At 40.7% G+C, this 21285-nt stretch overlaps 1 protein-coding gene across 1 annotated transcript in view; it reads right to left on the bottom strand.

Moving 5' to 3' along the window:
* The window catches only part of USP18 (ubiquitin specific peptidase 18), a 55034-nt gene extending 34088 nt beyond the window's left edge, over window positions 1–20946 (bottom strand). The window contains exons 1-2 of the mRNA XM_077468824.1: window positions 20824–20946; window positions 1511–1660 (exon numbers count right to left, since the gene is read on the bottom strand). Of these exons, the coding sequence (XP_077324950.1) occupies window positions 1511–1631 (121 nt within the window). The 5' untranslated portion in view covers window positions 1632–1660; window positions 20824–20946. The remainder of the gene's footprint in view (window positions 1–1510; window positions 1661–20823) is intronic.
* Window positions 20947–21285: the final 339 nt, after the last annotated feature.

Genomic DNA, 21285 nt, shown 5'->3' with positions numbered 1-21285 from the left:
CAGCTGCCCCTGAACCCATCCAATGTTATCTTATGTGTACATGTACACAGGTTTGTTTATTGTCGCTTTTAGGCTTTTTAGAGGCTTTTAGAGGCTTTTCTTTGAAGGCAAAAAAAATGAGTTCAAATGCCGAAGCTTCCGACGTTTTAGACGCCAAATGCCTCTAAATGCATCTAAACGAGGTAATGGCATTTAGCCGCGTTTTAAAGGTGCCCTATTATTTTTCACATTGCATAACTTAAAAATGATAGCAAATGATGAAAAACCATTATTTTTTTTTTTTAACTTGTAATTGCTTGCAAGTGCAGAAGTAAAAATGTATATTTCCCAAAAGGGTTAAAAACCCTTACAAAAGGGTGGATGGGTAGGAGCACATCATATTGGTAATATGGCAGGTGTTGCGGCAGTGGTAGTCCCAAGAAGTCTCAGGGATATCCGGAGGTGTAATTCTATGGTCTATGGTAGCATATTCTGAAGTGGCCGGAAGATGGAAGCCACAACTCTCCTGGATACTGGGAGGACAGCTCGGCTGTCTGAGACAGCATGGAAGCCGAAACCAGGAAGTGATGTCAACGGGAAGGGACCAACAACCAGCGTGCACAGCAAACCAGAAGTGATGTCATCAACATGCAACGCATTTTGGAACAGCTAATTGGTTCCTTCTTCAAGCAATGACTGATTTTTTTTGGAGTGGGGGGGCGGGCAGCATTTCATTCTTGAACCCAGGCAGCACAATGTCTTGTCCTTCCGATTTTGTTTGGACCAATACTGTTACTGATTAAATGAAAATCTGGTATCGTACGAGGAAAATTTTTGATGTTTTCCTCTATGAATAATTTCAGATGAACTGTTGTGATCGGCTCTCGAAATGTTGTGCACTGACGAATATTCTGACAGAATATTGTACAATTGCTTAGAAAGCGTTATTTTTCGTCCAATTTTCTGATCATGTGTACTAGGAGTAAGAAGATTTTAGTAAGTCTTTTCATCGTCCTCCCATAACTCCTTTCTCTCTTCAATGAGCTCGATTGTCTCTTTTTGAGGTATAATTATCCTCCTCATAGGACTTTTCAGAGGTTTGAATACCTAAAGCCAAAACTTTTGTTCCACTTTGGACAGAGTAGAGTATTGTGTGGACATTTGTCTTTTTTTTTTACATTAGATACACTTTCAGCTGATTTGTGAAACAAATCTGAAACTGAAAATGCAGCCAGTGTGTTCCCTAATTGCACCGTGGGAGGCAGAACAGGGTCATGTGCAGTTAGAGGCCCTTGGAAAAGCCTGCTGAAATGTGGCTGTAATTAAATATGTCAAATCTGGACTAAAGGTGTTGTGATTGGCCTTTCAGTGAAGGTTTAAAGCAGCAGTTGCCTATAACTAGTTTTAGGTTATCTATTATAATTAACCGTGCTGTTAGGTGCTGTTAGGTTGTCCATCCCTGCTGATTGGCTGAAGGCTGCAATCTTTCCTCCTAGCATGAGCATTAGATCAAGCAAAAGTAGTCACTCACCATTTCTAAACCTCCCTGTGGAATAGGACAGGCACTTACTGGGGGGCTGCACCCCATTAACATCTGGCAGTGCTTCTTTGGGCTCCATTACAAGAATGTTTACATAGCTTTCCTCCTGCATCCTGCTCCATAGGTCATGGCAGGCTCCACCTAGATCAAAAGATATGTCATTATATTTCTATGTAAGAAGTGTCATTTTATAACACACACACGCCATATCTTATAATACAGTGCGCCCATTGTGCTTGCAACACTGGATTTTCTCAGGAAGAAAGCAATACATTCTATGCCACATATACTAAAACTGCCTTTTATCCCTCTGTGCAGACTATGCAAACCCGATTCCTATAGTAAAAATATGGAACAGCAAACAAGTAACACTCAAAATTTGCATTAAAAAAAAAATTACTATGGAGGTGACAAAGGGCTATGTTGTACATTGTAATCACATGAAGCATACCATGAATATAGCTTTTTAGAGTACGGAGGGTCAGCAGCTGTCATTTTATACTACCAAAGTAACTAAAGCTGACCATATACATTTCAATCTGATTCAGGACTATTTTTTGATATATACTTTATGCTGGCCCTTACCATTGATTTTGGTACATTTAAAGCTGAACTTCAAGCAGATATTAAAGAAATTAATGCAGATCTGTTACAATGTACATCATTCAGGGCCCATATACAATACTGCATGGTATATGTGTTGCTGTATTGCAGTGCCATGCATTTCAAATGGTACCCCAATGCACTAAGGCCCCTTTCACACTGGGGCAGTGGGAGCGTCGGCGGTAAAGCGCCGCTATTTTAAGTGCCACTCTACCATCAATTTCGCGGTGCTATTCGGCTGCTAGCGGGGTGCTTTTACCCCCCCACTAGCAGCCGAGAAATGATTAAAACCACCCGCACTGCCCATTGATTTCAATGGGCAGGAGCGGTGGAGGAGCGGTATACACACCGCTCCAAAGATGCTGCCTGCAGGACTTTTTTTTAGCGTCCTGCTAGCGCACCGCTCCAGTGTGAAAGCCCTCAGGCTTTCACATTGGAGACACAGGAGCGGCTCCTTCAGGGCGCTTTGCAGGCGTTATTTTTAGGGCTGTAGCGCCTGCAAAGCACCCCAGTGTGAAAGGGATCTTAGACAACACACTTGTGTTGCATTGTCATAAATAGCCTATGTCTGATTTATGACATGTTAGGATTCCTTGGCAGCCCATTATTTCAATAGGCTGTGTTAATGAAATTCACGTTATTGTACGACATAATGCATATCAACACAGCCTGAATGCACTAACACACCACAAAAATGGAAATGGAAATGGATCAGATGCTTGCAGTCCCTGTACAGCAGAGCTCAGACTGGAAGAGGGAGAAGTACTTATGTGCTAATATGAGAGATACTGATAGGAGGAGAGAGCGGAGTGACCATCATTAGTCTGCTGGTTCTCCTTTCACTGTCCAGACAAAGGTGGTGGGGGTGGTGGGGGGGGGGGGTGGGACAAGGTCTGTAAGGGCCAGTTTACGCCACATGAAGTTTCTGTTTCAGTTTCTCTGCATCAAACATGCATGGAAAGTAGGTTATATGGTTTTCAATGGCATAGTTCACACCAGTGCTTACAGTTCCAGTGCGTTCTAGTTCCAGAAAAAACAGTAGAACCTGCTGGATTTTTGCTGGACTGGAATGTTGTAAAACGCATCAAAAAAACGCACCTAAACACACCAAAAATGCACTGGAACACGTCCTTATTTAAGGTTAAGAAAAAAGAGGGGCAAAAACATGCACTGGACACATCAAAAGCACACCTAAATGCACCAAAAACGCACTGAAACACACATGTCCTCATATAAAGTTAAGAAAAAAAGGGGGGGGGGGGATGCGCTGGACATACCAAAAACGCACTGGAACGCATCAAAAACATATCAAAATTGTGCAAGCAGAAAAGCATCTGGAACGCATCCGGACTGCGTTTCTATGGTGTGACCTGGCCCTAAGTATTGCATTGCTCTCTGAAGAGTGATCCATGTTCGGGTCACTCTTCAGAGGGCAATTGACAGGCAGTGAGGAGGCAATTTATTACCTCCTCACCCTCCGTTTTAACCCCTTACACCCTGCAACCATGTACATTGCACGCAGTGGAGGGAAGGCTACAGGGCACCCCCTATCATTTGAACTGGTCATGTACATCAGGTGGTACAGCCCACTGATTGCAACAGTGAGGATCATTTTTGTAGAACCTCACAGCCGCGGCATATGTACAGTTCCCTTTGCAGGTAAGGAGGAGGGGTTGAGGGGTGGTAATACCGCGGCTCAAGTGCACATTATTTTTTTACTGTCCCCCAAAGTTTCTTTAACTGTCCCCCAAAGTTTTTTTTTACTGTCCCCCAAAGTGTAAACGAGTCCTAAGACTAAAGACGGCTCACACGTGAAGGTTGGCCATTCTCTTCTGTGGGATAACGGGAAATGAATGCATTGTAAGAGATCTCTCCCCGCTTTCTTAATATAAAAATCTCTTTCCGTCATTTCTGTCCCGTGTCCCTCTATGAATATCTTGGTGTGCTGACTAATTCCGGCTAGTCAAACAGTCCTTATCTCTAGACCAATAAATGCCGTTCTCCTGATTAGACTCAGGATGTAGGAAATGATTAATGTTAAATATGTCACATGTATGAAAGTAAATCAGCCGATTGTATTGTTTTGTGTGTCATGCAGCCCAAATAGATTAACAAAGGAACATTTCTACTTGGAAAGATAGGATGTGAATACTAAAGGACAAATTTAGAAAGCAGTGAAGGTGATGTTGGCCAGACATTCACTGGTGGTAAAACAATCAATGCCATTTAAAATCACATGCACCATGAAGATTCACCTGCAGCGAATGTTTGGTGAATGTCAGGTTAAAGTAGAATAGAGCTGCACGATTAATTCGTTACAAAAATCGCGATCTCGATTCAGCCCCCCTCACGATCTTAATCCGGCATTTCCACGATTCATGTAACAAGTGCTCTGCTCAGAGCTGTCAAAGAAAAAAAAATAGACAGCCGGTGCAGAACGAAAAAAAATTGTTTCGTTTCATTTCATTTTGATTCGTTATTTACGTAAATTTTTTTAATCCATTTAATTCGTTTTCTGAATTAATTTTGTTTATTCGTATTTAAATCGATTAGAATTTTCTAAATTCTAATAGTTTTCAAATCAATTTAGAATAGTTTTCAAATTTTAATAGTTTTTCATTTTCCAAAGGGAATAAATAATAGAACAGAAAATAAAGGAATAGAATAGAAAAAAAATATAATAAAATAGAAAAGAATATAAAAGAGCAGCCCTTTTCTGCTCAGAATTGTCAAAGAAAAAAAAAAAAAAGACAGAAAAAATAAAATAGACAGCCAGTGCAGAACGAAAAAAAATTGTTTCATTTCATTTTGATTCATTATTTACGTAAATTTGTTTAATCCCTTTAATTCATTTTCTGAATTAATTTTGTTTATTTGTATTTGAATCAATTAGAATTTTCTAAATTCGAATAGTTTTTAAATCAATTTAGAATAGTTTTCAAATTCGAATAGTTTTCCATTTTCCAAAGAGAATAAATAATAGAATAGAAAATAAAGGAATAGAATAGAAAAAAATATAATAAAATAGAAAAGAATATAAAAGAGCAGCTGTTCTCTGCTCAGAATTGTCAAAGAAAAAAAAAAGAAGACCAGTTAAACACTTGCAGAATGAAAAAATTTGTTTTGTTTCGTTAGTTACATGAATTTGTTTAGTTCAATTTGTTTAATCCCTTTAATTTGTTTTCAGAATTTGTTTTGTTTATTTGTATTGGAATTTTTGGAATGTGAATAGTTTTGGAATTCGAATAGTTTTCCATTTTCCAAAGAGAATAAAATAGAATAGAAAATAAAGGAATAGAATAGAAAAAATATAATAATAGAAAAGAATATACCAGAAAATAAAAGAATAGGATATAATGGAATAGAAATGAATAGAATAAAATAGAAACAATATACCCATATTCTGAAATTCAAATAGAAAAGAAAAGAATATAATTCAAAAAGCAATAGAATAAAATAGAAATAATATAACCATTTCCCAAAATTAAAATGGAATAAATTCGAATTTCAAAAGAACAGAAAAGAATAGAAAATAACAGAATAGTATAGCAAAAAACATAGAATAGAATAAAATAGAATATAACCACCTTCCTATTCTAATCTATTCTCTTCTCTTCTATTCAAATTCAAAATGATTCTATTGGTTATATTCTTTCTATTCTATTCTTTTTTAATTCTATTCTTTTTTTTCATTCTTTTTTTTTTATACGTTATTAAACACATAAAAACATTCCACATCATTTCAAAACCATATATATATATACAAAACATTCATAATAAACAATTTAAAAACACAAATATAGATCTATCTCATAATATACTCCAAGTTGTTGGAAATATTCCATCATCTCCATCATCAAAGAGCCCCCCTCCCACCCAAAAACAAAAACAACCCCCCCTTCTATTTTTTTCTATTTGTTTATTCTGTTCTATTCTATTGTAGTTTTTCTATTCAAATTTGAATTTATTCTATTCATATTTTGGAAGATGGTTATATTCTTTCTTTTCAATTTTTTTTTCTATACTATTCTGTTATTTTCTATTCTAGTCTATTCTTTTATATTCTATTCAACTTCAAATGTATTCTATTTGAAATTTGGGAAAAGGTTATATTCTTTTTATTCTATTGTTTTTTAAATTCTATTTTTTTCTCTTCTATTATAGTCTATTCTATTCTTTTTTTTCTATTCTATTATTTTCTTATGTATTTGAATTCAAATTTATTCTATTTGAAATTCGAATTTCAGAAGATGGTTATATTCTTTCTATTTTATTCTATTCTTTTTTAGTCTATTCTATTTGTTTTTATTCTATTCTTATATTTTCTATTCTATTATATTTTTTCTATTGTATTCATTTATTTTCTATTCTATTTTATTCTCTTTGGAAATTGGAAAACTATTCAAATTCAAAAACTATTCAAAATTTATTTGAAAACTATTCAAATCGATTTGAATATGAATTTCATTGTATTTTTTTTTTTCCGTTATTTCAGATCCGTTTTAAATTTGGTACTATTGTAATCCAGAAATTCGGATACATCCGAATTTCCGAAAAACTAAAAATTTGTCCCAATTTCAATTCAGAAAAAAACAAACTGCACATGTCTACAGCCGGTGTTTCGTCAGAACAGCCAACTCGTCCAAATGTTCAACGAAGTCACTTCCAGTGACTCTCCAGCATCAGTAATTGTAGAATTGAACGAGTTTGCTGTTTTGACATAACATCGGCAGCATATACACAATAGTACATGCTATAATCAGTGGACATTGTTAGTCTGCCCGCTACTAACAAAAAACATGGCCGCCTCCAAGGCGGCGACAACTTTTTCTTCCTTAGCCACTGCTCTGTGTAAGCAGCCGTCGTCATGTACCCTAGTGTATACTAGACATGTGCGCCATCAATAAATTAGTTTTGTTCCGTTTCTTATTAGCCATTAATTCGTATTTTGTAATTCACGTCCGAAATTCTATTTGGATTCGTACGAAATACGAATTTCAAACGTTCGTTATGATGAATTTAAAAAGCAAAAAATACTTTTCTCAATATGGCAGTCGTCGGACTCATTATGCTCATTATGGAGGCTCCTACCATCCCTGTGATGTGTTGACTTCCTGGGTTTGCACCCCTGCCGTGCTCATGATGAGGGGCTCCCACCATCCCTGTGCTGTGCTGACTTCCTGGGTTTGCACGCCTGCTGTGCTCATTATGAGGGGGCTCCCACCATCCCTGTGCTGTGTTGACTTCCTGGGTTTGCACCCCTGCTGTGCTCATTATGAGGGGGCTCCCACCATCCCTGTGCTGTGCTGACTTCCTGGGTTTGCACCCCTGCTGTGCTCATTATGAGGGGGCTCCCACCATCCCTGTGCTGTCCCGACTTCCTGGGTTTGCACCCCTGCTGTGCTCATTATGAGGGGGCTCCCACCATCCCTGTGCTGTGCTGACTTCCTGGGTTTGCACCTCTGCTGTGATCATCATGAGGGGGCTCCCACCATCCCTGTGCTGTCTTCCTGGGTGCGTACCCTGCTGTGCTCATTATGAGAGGCTCCCACCATCCCTGTGCTGTGCTGACTTACCTGAAGAAGTCAGCACAGGGATAGTGGGAGCCCCTCATAATGAGCACAGCAGGGGTACAGCCCCAGGAGGAACTTCCTCCTGGGGCTGTACCCCTGCTGTGCTCATTATGAGGGGCTCCCACCATCCCTGTGCTGTGCTAACTTCCTGGGTTTTTAACTTCATCATAGCGAATAATCGTAATTATTATGACAATAATAAAATGAACATTCTTATTTTGTCTGATTCTGAATCTCCCATCGACTACCAGTACCAGTCTCCCACTCCCATATTAAAAAAGGTAATTTTTCCAACCTTCACTCAGGCAGAGTGAAAATCTCTGATTGGTTAACAAAACCACAGTCACGTTTCTGTTGTAACGGAATTTGGATCCGAAATTCGTCAACGAAATTTCGTATTTCATATAAAATTCGGAAGCATAGCAATTCGTATTTTGGATGCTTCCATATGTATGAATCTTCAGAAATTCGTACAAAACAAATTGGACATGTAGTGTATATGCTGTTTGTTGTGTCAACAGCCAAGTCGTCAAAATCTTTATTTACTGATGCTGGAGAGTAACCGGAAGTGACGTGCTTTTGAGATTTTGACGAGTTGTCTATTTTGACAGAACACCGGCAAAGTTCATCACAACATTGCACAGCACTGAGAAAAAAAGAAACATTGTATAATTTGGTTCTTTTAGATCAAAGGGATGAACTTTAGTCTGCAAATGAGGGCAGTTTAACCCCTTAATGCCTAAGCCCATTTCTGACACTTGTTTACGAGTTAAAATCTGTATTTTTGCTAGAAAATTACATAGAACCTCCAAACATTATATATATATATATATATATATATATATATATATATATATATATATATATATATATATATATATATATATATATATATATATATATATATATATATATATATATATATATATATATTTAGCAGAGACCCTAGAGAAGAAATTGGCGGTTGTTGCAATATTTTATGTCACACTGTATTTGTGCAGCGGTCTTTAAAAAGCAATTTTTGGGGAAAAAATACAATTCAGTGAATTTAAAAAAAAAAAAAAAAAAAACAGTAATGTTTGCCAATTTATTTATTGATTTTTTGTATAATGTGAAAGATGATGTTACGCTGCGAGAACCGTGATCTTTATTCTAACTATAAAAATCATGATTCTCATTTTATCCAGAATTGTTGACGTGTTGGTATGAATATTCATACTAAGCCCTTGTACACACGGTCGGAGATTCCGACAACCAAATCCGTCGGATTTTGTGCGTCGGATTTTGTCCGACGGATTGTGTCCGAAACTGTTGCATACACACGGTCGGACAAAGTTGTCGGAAAATCCGATCTTTCAGAACATGATGACTTAATTTCGTTACGATGGGACTACGTTCAGGCTAGTAGCCAATAGCTTTGATGTAGGAATTTGATCTGAGCATGTGTGGCACTTTGTCCGATCGGAATTCTCTACACATGATCGGAGTATGTCCGATTGGAGCATTTTGTCGGAAAATATTTCCGGCAAGTTGGAAAATTTGGTCTGATGCAGACCACACACAGTCGGAATATCCGACAAAACGCTCCGATCGGACACATTCCGTCGGAATCTCCGATCGTGTGTACAAGGGCTAAACTAAAAATAAACAGGTCAGAGATCAGATGAAGTCTGACAGTTACAAAAAATCACAACTAAACTTTGGAAAAAAAATAGACGTGAATAATGTGCAATACATAACAAAAACATAAATGTGCAAATCAATCACAACTGCCTGACCCCACACCCAACACACTCAGGAGCTTGGAGACAGAATGTGACATAAGACAGCTGATGGGGCAACAACGGCCTTAGCAATGACATATTCCCATTGTGATAGCATGTCAATTCTAAAACTCAGCATGGAAATACATTGAAGGAACATATCTGCCCAGTTTCCATTCCAAAAAATCCAATAGTAATCTGGTATTTATGAAATAGCTAATCCACAGCCTGGGTTTCTGATGGCCCGGAATGCCTTCCTCGTGCTAGTGACCCCTCTAGTGATAATTAAAGATCTATATACAGTAGGGGAATCAGGATCTCCTTCCTTCTGCTGGGGTTCCCTCTAGTAATAACCAGGCATGTACTGGCCATTGGGACTACCGGGAGTTTCCCAGTGGGCCGATGGCTCAGTGGGCCACTCTGATGTAAGGGGGCTGGTGATGGGACACTCTGATGTAAGGGGGCTGCTGATGGGACACTCTGATGTAAGGGGGCTGCTGATGGGACACTCTGATGTAAGGGGGTGCTGATGGGACACTCTGATGTAAGGGGGCTGCTCATGGGACACTCTGATGTAAGGGGGCTGGTGATGGGACACTCTGATGTAAGGGGGTGCTGATGGGACACTCTGATGTAAGGGGGCTGCTCATGGGACACTCTGATGTAAGGGGGCTGCTGATGGGACACTCTGATGTAAGGGGGCTGGTAATGGGACACTCTGATGTAAGGGGGCTGGTAATGGGACACTCTGATGTAAGGGGGCTGGTGATGGGACACTCTGATGTAAGGGAGTGCTCATGGGACACTCAAAATGTAAGTGGGCTGGTCTGGATGAAGTCCAGGGCCAAATTTCTGTCCCAGTCCAGCCCTGGTAATAACTAAAAATATTTTTAGGGGAATCAGAACCTCCTTGCACCTGATGAGGATTCAGTTAGTGTTCAGTAAAGATATATATAGGGGGTATCTGGACCTCCTTTCTCCGGATGATTATCGCTCTAGTGATGACTAAAGACTTAGTATCCAGACCTTCTTACTCCTGCTGCTAATGATCTCTCTAGTGATGTCTAAAGATCTATATAGAGAAATCAGGACCTCCGTCCTCCTGCTGATGATCACTCTAGCGATGACTAAAGACTTATATTGGGGTATCCAGACCTCCTGTCTCCTGCTGATGATCGCTCTAGTGATGACTAAAGAGTTATATTGGGGTATCTGGACCTACTTCCTCCTGCTAATGATCTCTCTAGTGATGACTAAAGACTTATATAAGGGTATCCGGCAGGCCGTATTTAAGGCAGGGCAAAAGGAAGTTTTAGTCCTGTGCTGCTACTAATGCTGCCCAGCTCTGCCCTATTGTTGTGTACAGATGACTCACCTGCAGACCCTGTGTTTACATGTAAATACTGGCATTCATATGTAAATAGTAGTGACATGCATATGTAAATAGCTGAGGCCAACTGCACTGATATGTAAATAAAGGCAACATTCGTAGGTATATCATGCCCCGCTGCAGTGAGAAGATGTGTTGTAACCTATAGCAACCAGTGAGCAGTATTACTGTACAGCAATCTCTAGCAGCCAATCAACAAGCAGAAATGTGCTGTAACCTCTAGCAACTAATCAGTGAGCCTTAAGGAGTGCTGTAACCTCTAGCAACCAGTCAGTAAGCAGTAATGATATGCTGTAACCTCTGGCAACCAATCACAATCGCTGCCTGATCTGATACAGTAAACTGATTTTAAGTCTAGCTGCTATTTATTGTATGTCTCAGAGAAGGTGGAGAGCGAAATTGCATGGGGGAATGGGGGCCCTAAGAAAATTTTTGCCCAGGGCCCAATCAATATTAAAGACGGCCCTGGTATCCGGGCTTCCCTCCTATTGAGTCCTGCTGATGATCATTCTAGTGGCAACTAAAGATCTATATAGAGAAATCAGGGCCTTCTACCTCCTGCTGGTGATCCCTCTAGTGATTTCCTCCACACTTTATTTGTCTTACCCACTATCACACTGCTGGTTTTGTAGGCATCTGAAATGAGCACTCCCAAAACATTTACTTCTGTTCTGGTGAACACTGTACTCCCAGTATTGTACTCCATGAGAGGATTCTCCTAAGGGTAAGGTCATCTGTATAATTGAACAATACAGATCAGTAAAGGTTTTCTAAACTGCTCATTCGAATATACATCCCCAACTTCCCTAACAACCATTAATGGGCATCCTACGAGGCAGCTCACCAGAACCTATAACAGATAGAAACACGATGTGTTCCTGTACACACCTACATCACCACCTTTGCCAACCCGATCACAATGATCTTTGCTTCTGTGCGCAGCCATCTATGGAGAGCTTTGAACTCTGGCACAGTTTCAAACTTTGCAGTCACATCGAAGCAATTCATACCGAGTCACAAGTGAACTGGGACCTTTTCCAAAGTGAACTGGGACCTTTTCCAAGTGATCCGTGGCACCAGGGCCAGATTAAGAACATCATGGGCCTGGTGCTGAGGATTTTGAGGGGGCCTTTTATAAACAATAAATAAATAAAAATGCAAACTATTTTTTGTTATAACAAATTAAAGAGAGAGAGGGAGGATGAGAGAGAGAGAGAGAGAGAGAGAGAGAGAGAGAGAGAGAGAAAGAGAGAGAAAGTGGATGAAAGAGGTGTGATGGGTAAGGGAGGGAGGATGAGAGAGAAAGGGGGGGTGAGAGAGAGAGGATGCACATGAGGATGTGTGGGAATGACATCAATCCAGCCTGGCCAAGGCAAGTGACCGAAGGCACAGAACCCAGAAGGAAGACCAGGTGAAGATGGAAGTTCCCGGGCCCTGCCGGATTGATCACAGCACAGCACTGGAGGGCTCCCTAATGTGCTAAATGTACCCTAATGTGCTAATATGCTGTGCATACTTGTACATTATGGCATAACCTACCCCAGAGCCTCTAAAAAGTAGTAATGTTAGAAAAGTTTACTACCGCTTTAATATCACAGGAGCCTCTCATGGGGCCCCCTACTGACCCTGTGGCCCTTGCATAGTTGTCAACATTTCAAAAATATTTTCAGGGACGCTTTTTTTACAAGTGCTATATTTAGAGTAGCTGACATCCCCCTATGTTCCTCTATACATCACAATAGTAATTACAAAATTAAATAAGTAATAATAATGGGGCAGAACAAATATGAGGACTGTGAGATTTCCTTTAGTTGAACTAACAAAAGTGTGCCCATTCTACAGCTGGTAACATTGAGGATATTCAGTATAATTTTAAAGAACAGTTTTTGTGGGTAAGAGGCATAGGGGAGGAGTATGGATGGTATAAAAGTGGGAAGTATGTGCAGGTGAGGGAGAAGAATGTGGAGGGTCTAACAGTGGGCACTATGTACATGAGAGGAGTGCAGAGGGTATGGCAGAAGGCACTATGCACAGGAGAGGAGTGTGGAGGGTATGACAGTGGGCAGTATGCACAGCAGAGGAGTGTAGAGGGTATGACATTGGGCACTATGTATAAGAGAAGAGTGTGGAGGGTATGACAGTAAGCAATATGTACAGGAGTGTGGAGGGTATGACAGTGGGCACTATGTACAGGAGAGAAGTGTGGAGAGTAGGACAGTAAGCAGTAATTACAGGAGAGGAGTGTGGCGGGAGGGTATGACGGTGGGCACTATGTATAGGAGAGGAGTATGGAGGGTATGACAGTGAGTAGTATGTACAGGAGAGGAGTGTGGAGGGTATGACAGTGGGCACTATGTATAGGAGAGAAGTGTGGAGGGTATGACAGTGGGCACTATGTATAGGAGAGAAGTGTGGATGGTATGACAGTGGGCACTATGTATAGAAGAGGAGTATGGAGGGTATGACAATGAGTAGTATGTACAGGAGAGGAGTGTGGAGGGTATGACAGTGGGCACTATGTATAGGAGAGAAGTGTTGGAGGTATGACAGTGGGCACTACATATAGGAGAAGAGTATGGAGGGTATGACAGTGAGTAGTATGTACAGGAGAGGAGTGTGGAGGGTATGACAGTGGGCACTATGTATAGGAGAGAAGTGTGGAGGGTATGACAGTGAGTAGTATGTACAGGAGAGGAGTGTGTAGGATATAACAGCGGGTGTTATGTATAGGAGAGAAGTGTGGAGGGTATGACAGTGAGCAGTATGTACAGGAGAGAAGTGTATGACAGCAGGCACTATGTACAGGAAAGGAGTGTGTAGGATATGACAGCGGGCATTATGTATAGGAGAGAAGTGTGGAGGGTATGACAGTGAGCAGTATGTATAGGAGAGAAGTATGGAGAGTATGACAGTGGGCACTATGTATAGGAGAGAAGTGTGGAGAGTATTACAGTGGGCACTATGTATAGGAGAGGAGGATGAAGTAATCTGGGAAGGAAAAACTTAAAGGTTTGTGGAAGGATGTTTAGGAACTGCGTAGTGGTTAAGCAGGCCATACATGGATTGAAATTACACCAATTAAGCAGAGACCAGCCATAGTCGATCTATGTATGGGCTAGCTGGTTTTACACAAGTCAACCTATTAACCGACTTGAGTACAACCAGCCTGTCAGGTTTCCCCCAAAACAATCAGTGCTGCCAGCTATAGTTAGCAACACTAATCATTGTATTCACTGGCAGAACACAATAACACTGCGGGAGTGATTGCCCCATTCACAGGGCAGCAGGTGAGAGGGTACATGGGAAAAGACTGGGGTAAGATACTAGTCAGTCCCTGGGTAGGCACTGGTTAGTATCAGAGCCAGATACACACAGGTTACATACGCCACGATCGTTAGAGCGAGAGCAATAATTCTAGCACTAGACCTCCTCTGTAACTCTAAACATGTAACCTTTAAAAAAAATGTAAAGCATCGCTTAGTACACAACAAAAAATCGTGCTAACTTTAGTGTTTTTTTTTTTTTATGAATGAAACAGTTTCTTTCCAAAAAAAAGTTTGAAAAATTGCTGCGTAAATATCGTGTAACATAAAAAGTTGCAAAGACCACCATTTTATTCCATAGGGTGTTTGCTAAAACAATATATAATGCTTGGGGGTTCTGAGTAATTTTCTAGCATAAAAAAAAAAAGATGATTTTTACATGTAGGAGAGAAGTCTCAGAATGGGCCTGGGTGGCAAGGGGTTAATTATCATAAGTAATATACAAATAATTCTTATAAGCACTGTGAGTTCATCCTCTCGGTCTGCTGAAGAGTGTTCCAGCTTGTATTTAAACTGGCCGCTCTGTATGTAGCATCTGACAGGCTGCGCAAGGAGCCCCGTATCTCCGGAACCATAGATGATAGAAGCCCCATATTTTAACCAGTGCTGGGGTGGGTCTTTAGCTACATACCATCCAAATGGGGTCTCTTTGACTCCTGATCGCCGAGCTATAATCTTTGAAGTCTATCTTTTTTTTTTTTTTTTTTTTAGCAAATGGGCCTATTTTGAGAAAGGGGCCTGGAGCTGAAGCTCCAATAGTCCCTATGTTAATCTGGCCCTGCGTGGCACGGTACACTTAACTGTTCCTGGGCACGGTTTGTAGCACTCACACTACACACATGAACTGGACCAAGGAGGTGAACTATGCCTGGGATCAGTTAAAACTGGCAATGTGATTGCAAACATAAATATCAGTTTTCAGTGGGGTGACCCTTTCCATTTAATTATTTTTGTTTTTGTTACTAACATTCAAAATTCAAAACAAAAATTGTATCTATTCCTTATGGCACAGGTATGCAATCAGGAAATCGTGCTCTATATACAGTAGTTGGTAGATCTAAAGGAGACCGTACAGTCAGATTGTAACATGTATGGCCAGCTTCCCAAGAGGGCTCCCATCTCCGCTATAGCTCAAACTGCCTAAAATAGGAACGTCAGCACCAATTTGTCTCTTCTGTGTGTCCCACTATTGAAGACATATTGTACAATGTTACTTTCCTTCTTTAAAGCGGGAGTCCGCGTTTTTTTTTTTTTTTTAAAAGCCAGCAGCTACAAATACTGCAGCTGCTGACTTTTAAAATCGTGACACTTACCTGTCCAGCGCGCCCGCGATGTCGGCACCCGAAGCCGATCTCTAGATCGTCTGTCGTGTGCTGCCGCCGCCATCTTGGGTATGGGAATCAGGAAGTGGAGCCTTTCGGCTTCATTTCCCGGTTCCCTACTGCGCATGCGCGAATCGCACTGCGCAATAAGGACGGTCCCCGCTGCCTCTGGGATCTGTGTGTTTCCCAGCAGGCAGCGGGGCACTTGCGGAAAGGGGCGGGCACTTGCGGAAAGGGGCGTAATCTACACCCCTTTCCGCAGAGAGCTATCCCGGAAGTGGGTGCAGAATACCTGTACTGTACAGGTATCTGCACCCCCCTCCCCCCCGAAAGGTGCCAATTGTGGCACCGGAGGGGGGGAGGGTTCCGATGAGCGGAGGTCCACTTTAGGGTGGACCTCTGCTTTAACCAGTTAAAGTGTTTCATACCCTCATCGTGGTATGTTAGTCTCATTGTGTGGTAGGCTTTAAAGAATATGTAAACCCAGCATTTTATATTCCTGATGTGTGCCTGCTGTACAATGTACTTGTATGAAAAAGTATCCTGTTCTCTTTGTGTTGCTTCCTTTGTGTAAAATCCCTGGTGTTCCTGCCAGTCCCTCTGCTTTCTTATTATAAACTGACCACGCTAAGCATAAGAGCAAAGCATGGTCAGTTCCATAGCTATGCTGGGAATTCAGCCAGCTCTCCTCCAATGATCAGACTTGTCCTGAGCCCCACCTACACAGCCTTTCACTGGGAAGATCAGTGTGCTGCTTTTTCTCTTCCCCCCAGCTCTTAGGCTGGATTCACACCTATGCATTTTTTGTGCTTTTTGCATTTTGCACTACAGTCCATTTAACATGGTCTCCTATGGAACATTTTCTGTAGTGTAAATCTGCAAAATGCAAAAAGCACTAAGCGGTACCGATGGGGGGGTCTGCACCAAGGTGGGGGTGTCTGTACTGATAGAGGGGTCTGCACTGAAGGGGTGTCTGTACTGAGGGGGAGGTTTATACTGAGGGAGGGGATCTGTATTGAGGGAGGGGGATCTATACTGCAGGAGAAGGGTTTGTAGTTAGTGGAGGGGGGGTCTGTACTGAGGGGGGACTATAGTTGGTGAGGGGGGTGACACCATTTTTTTTTCGCACCGGTTGACACCAATCCTAGTGACGCCACTGCACCTATGCATTTTTCAGTGATTTTTCAGTTTTGCAGAAACACACTACAGTCCATTTAACATGGTTTCCTATGGGTCATGTTCACATCTGTGCATTTTATGGAAAGGGCCAGGGACTTTTTTCTGGTTTTTGGTTCCATAAACTTCAATGGATCAAAAATGTGTATTGGAAAAATGCAAACTGCACCTGGCATATGCAAACAGAAACCTGCGTAGGTGTGAACCAGGTCTAAACATTTTTTTTTATATATACATTTATACACAAAGCCTTTTTATACAGACTTTTTCAACCAGGGTGCCTTCTGGGTTCTTTGGGGGGGCCTTGGCAAAATGCCTAAAAGTTGCGGCCTGCCTTTTTTTGATACACAAAGCCACAGATTTTCTTTGTGCAGCATTACAGCCTTGGGCATTTTACTGGCATCATTGGTTGAAAAGGAGTACATTGAGCACCAGTACACCATCCTTGTTTGACCCCCCCCCCCATGCTCCTCTATGTCAGCACTGGGGTCATGTTAGCTGTGTGGGGCAGAGAAATTAGGAAAAAGAAAAGCTGGAATTCTAGTTACTACCAGTGTGCAAAAGTGTATTTGCTTTAAAAGAATAAATCACCTGTAATTTTGTCTTATGTGCATGGATGCTGTTGCAATAGGTAAAAATATAATTTTTTTTTCGTTTTTTTTTTTATTTTAGGGCTGCCTTGAGACTGTACAGAATTTTAAAGGGTGCCTTGACTGTAAAAAGATTGAGAAACCCTGTTTTACAAGAAGATAGTTTCCAATCACTTTAGGGGCATAGGGCATACCTTGTGGCCTCCTCAGTGTAGCCGCCGATATCTGTCCTTCAGACAGTTTGATAGGTAAGCTCCTGCTGTAGTCATAGCTGCTCTCAGCAGCCAATTCAGCTATGATTGGCAGAAACAGCTATTCTCTGCCAATGTCTGTTCAATAAACAAACACTTAAGCACAGCAGCTTGTCAGGTGGCATTGAAATAGAAACCGGCCAGTGTTCTGTCAAATAATGTCCCCCCATCGGATAGTGTCCGGACCGTACGGAGGACCAGGAGACTCCGAAAGTCTCAAAAGACGAACAGCACCTGCGCAGGATCAAGCCCCACCATCCAAGTGGACATACGGTAGCACTTAGTAAGAGGGCCCCCCGCGGGCTCACTTCGCTCACCACGCTTCGGGCACGGCCTCGCTTCGCTCTGCAATTTTTTATTCTAACTCTATGTCCACTTGGATGGTGGGGCTTGAACCTGGACTCAGTGCGCAGGCGGCGTTCATCTTCAGAGACTTTCGGCGTCTTCTTGTCCTCTGTACTGCGTAAGCGCAGTACAGGGCGGACACTATCCGACAGGGGACAGTGTTTGACACTACGCCGGCATTCAGCCCATGATTACTGCAGCCGATATGACAGCCGCCCATTCGCGTGGAAGGGGCATGAATAAAAAAGGTCTGTTGACCGACTCCCAATCAGCGCCAGCCGTCCCCCTGTCAGAACACAAGAGAACAGCAGGGGAGATCGCTGTACTAACATCAGATAGTTAGTACAGTGGCTCCAACCTGAGCTGTCAGGTTTTTTTTCATTCAGCTTGCTGGGTTGAACGAAAAATAAAAAATAAACTGGTAGTGTGTACTATGCTTTATACAGATGGGTTAATTTGCTCAAGGAGTAAATAATGTTCACTTTGCAAAGTCAATTTTCACTTTGCTTAATAAATGAGAAGTAAAAATAAATTTTGCAAAGAATATGTAGGGAAAATGTAAAAAAAAAAGGATTTTTCCTTGTCCATGATTGGATGATTGAAGTCAGTACATCTTTATTTCAACCACTCAGTACATGAAAATTCACACTGTTTGCAAAGTGAATATGCTGTACACTTTTAGTAAATCAATTTCACTGCAGCAATTTGCAGCTGTCATAGAAATCGACATAGGCGTGTGCAGGGGGTGTGCCAGGTGTGCCTGGGCACACCCTAATCACCCTGTGCGGTGCAAATTCCCCTTGCTGATATTTCATCAAAGCCTCCCAATGGGGTTCCTAAAAAATATTGTAAAAAAAATAATAATAATAAAGTACTGACACTGTTCACTGCCCTACTGACACCAGCCTCTTCCCTACTGACCTACTAACTCCATCCATGTTTTAATACATTTGGGGTGCACACTCTCAAACAATAGGCTGCGCACACCTATGGAAACTGATAAGAATGAATATGAATAACAATGGCAGCAGCGGACAAATAGTCGTACCTGTACGTCCCCTAGTGGGGCTAATGGACATGCGTGCGTCACGTACAGCGTGACTGTGCCTGCGGGTCCCGCAATCATGTCATGGAGCCACAGAACGGGAAGATGCCTATGTAATCCCGTTCCCCGTTCTACCTAGTGACATGACAGGATGTACTGCTCCCTGTCATTGAGAGCAGTGATCGCTGTGTGAATATATGAAAATATATGAAGCACATATCGTTACTTACTCAGAGTTCCCCTTCAATATAAAAATGTATTTCTGAGCAAAATGTTTCTGAATTCTTTTGGTATCATGTCAGTGGTAGCCCATCCCCCCCACAGTTAGCATCACTCCCTAGGACACACTTAACCTCTTGACCGCCCTCTGGTGTTTAACCCCTTCCCTGCCAGTGTCATTTACACAGTAATCAGTGCATTTTTATAGCACTGATCGCTGTATAAATGACAATGATCCCAAAATAGTGTCAAAAGTGTCAGATGTGTCCGCCATAATGTTGCAGTCATGATAAAAATCGCAGATTGCTGCCATTACTAATAAAAAAAATTGAATAATAAAAATGCCATAAATCTTTCCCCTATTTTGTAGAAGCTATAACTTTTGCACAAACCAATCAATAAATTGCGATTTATTTCTTTTTTACCACAAATATGTAGAAGAATATGTATCGGCCTAAACTGCGGAAAATAATTTTTTTTATATATTTTTGGGGGATATTTATTATAGCAAAAAGTAAAAAATATTGCTTTTTTTTCAAAATGTATGCTCTTTTTTTGTTTATAGCGCAAAAAATAAAAACCGCAGAGGTGATCAAATACCACTAAAAGAAAGCTCTATTTGTGGGGAAAAAAAGGAACGTCAATTTTGTTTTGGTGTAACGTCGCACGGCTACGCAATTGTCAGCTAGAGCGACGCACTGCCGAATCGCAAAAAGTGCTCTGGTCAGGAAGGGGGTCAAATCGTCCGGTGGCTGAAGCGATTAAAAAAAGAATTCATTGGAAAATACATTTACTTAAAATCTAAGAAAAAAAAAAAAGTGTTATCGTTTCAGAGTTTCTTCAGCAATTCCTGTGTAGGGAAAAAAAAACAGATCTTGCGCTCATTAACCCTTCTTCTCCTTTGCTTTTTTTTTTTTGCAAATTTTGTTTTTGCTTTTTATTGTTCATCCTGAATTTTTTTTTATGTTTTCCTTCATTTTGTTCTATTTCTTTTTTGAGAAGTGTAATTAAGATGCACGCACAAAATTTGCATTTTGCATACACATTTCATTTGAAAATATTGTCATGCTCCATATCTATGAACTTTATTTTGGCGTCAAAATAAATGGTAAAGTGTTAACATGAAATATCTTTCATATGTTCACTGGTCAAACACACTTCTTTTGAAAATGTTTTAAAAATCTTTGAAAACAATACCGCCAAAAGAAATGTCTTTCAGTCTCTAAAACATTTTCAGTCTGACTTCTGGATCATAATGTAAATAACGAATTTATTGCTGAATAAATAGGCCTATGGTTAAAAAAAAAAAAATGTAAATTGCAAGAGCTGCGTCTCCCATGTTAGAATATATCTAAAATATATAATGCGTATATAGTAATAATATATATATACACATATATAGATATATAAATAATAACAATAAAAAAAAAATATATATATATATATATATATATATATATATATATATTTATTTAAAAAATTATATATATAATGTATACACACACTACATGCAAATTGTAGATATAGATATAGGTATACCCAAATGTACACATACACACATTCATATTCAGGCAATCAGTATCAGTATCAATGAACTAAATTTTGCATGACAACAGAGAACAGCATCTTGTTGCATCTTGTATGGTTTGCTATGAACAATGTCTAGATCTTTCCATGCAAATGTATGTATTATTCCATACTTACAGATCACACAGAGGAGTCAGGAGGCTGCAGAGTGGGTTTTGGAGTGGAGTTCATATTCCTCCTTATATACAGCTCCACAAACACACCCGCTCACACACTCACACACACATTGGCTGATCTCTCTCGCTTAGTTTCATTTCTCTCTTCTGTTCCAGGAAAATGAAACTCAGCGCAGAGGAGATGAGGGGCCCCCAGCTTCCTCAGAGGACAATACGGTGCCCATGGCTGCACCCCGGTTGGCCCTTACCTTGACCGTTAACCCTTCTTGCCCCCCACCTTGGACAATATTCTTTTCGACTGTCAAAATCTGCTGTTCTCAGCGACAGTCCTGGGTTTTAAGCTGCAATTAAACCTATGCAAGGCGTTGCGTTTTATTTCACGCTATATTTTATGAATTTGTCACACGACAGCATAGTGGATGGACTAACTTATGCTCAACCAACGCGCCAAAGTAGCTGCCGC

Source organism: Lithobates pipiens, unplaced genomic scaffold, assembly GCF_037356315.1.
Source record: "Lithobates pipiens isolate NorthernLeopardFrog02 unplaced genomic scaffold, aLitPip1_a1.2 Scaffold_8, whole genome shotgun sequence".
Lineage (NCBI taxonomy): Eukaryota > Metazoa > Chordata > Amphibia > Anura > Ranidae > Lithobates > Lithobates pipiens.
The sequence above is the reverse complement of the archived record's forward strand: the minus strand, read 5'-3'. Positions and strand labels throughout refer to the sequence as shown.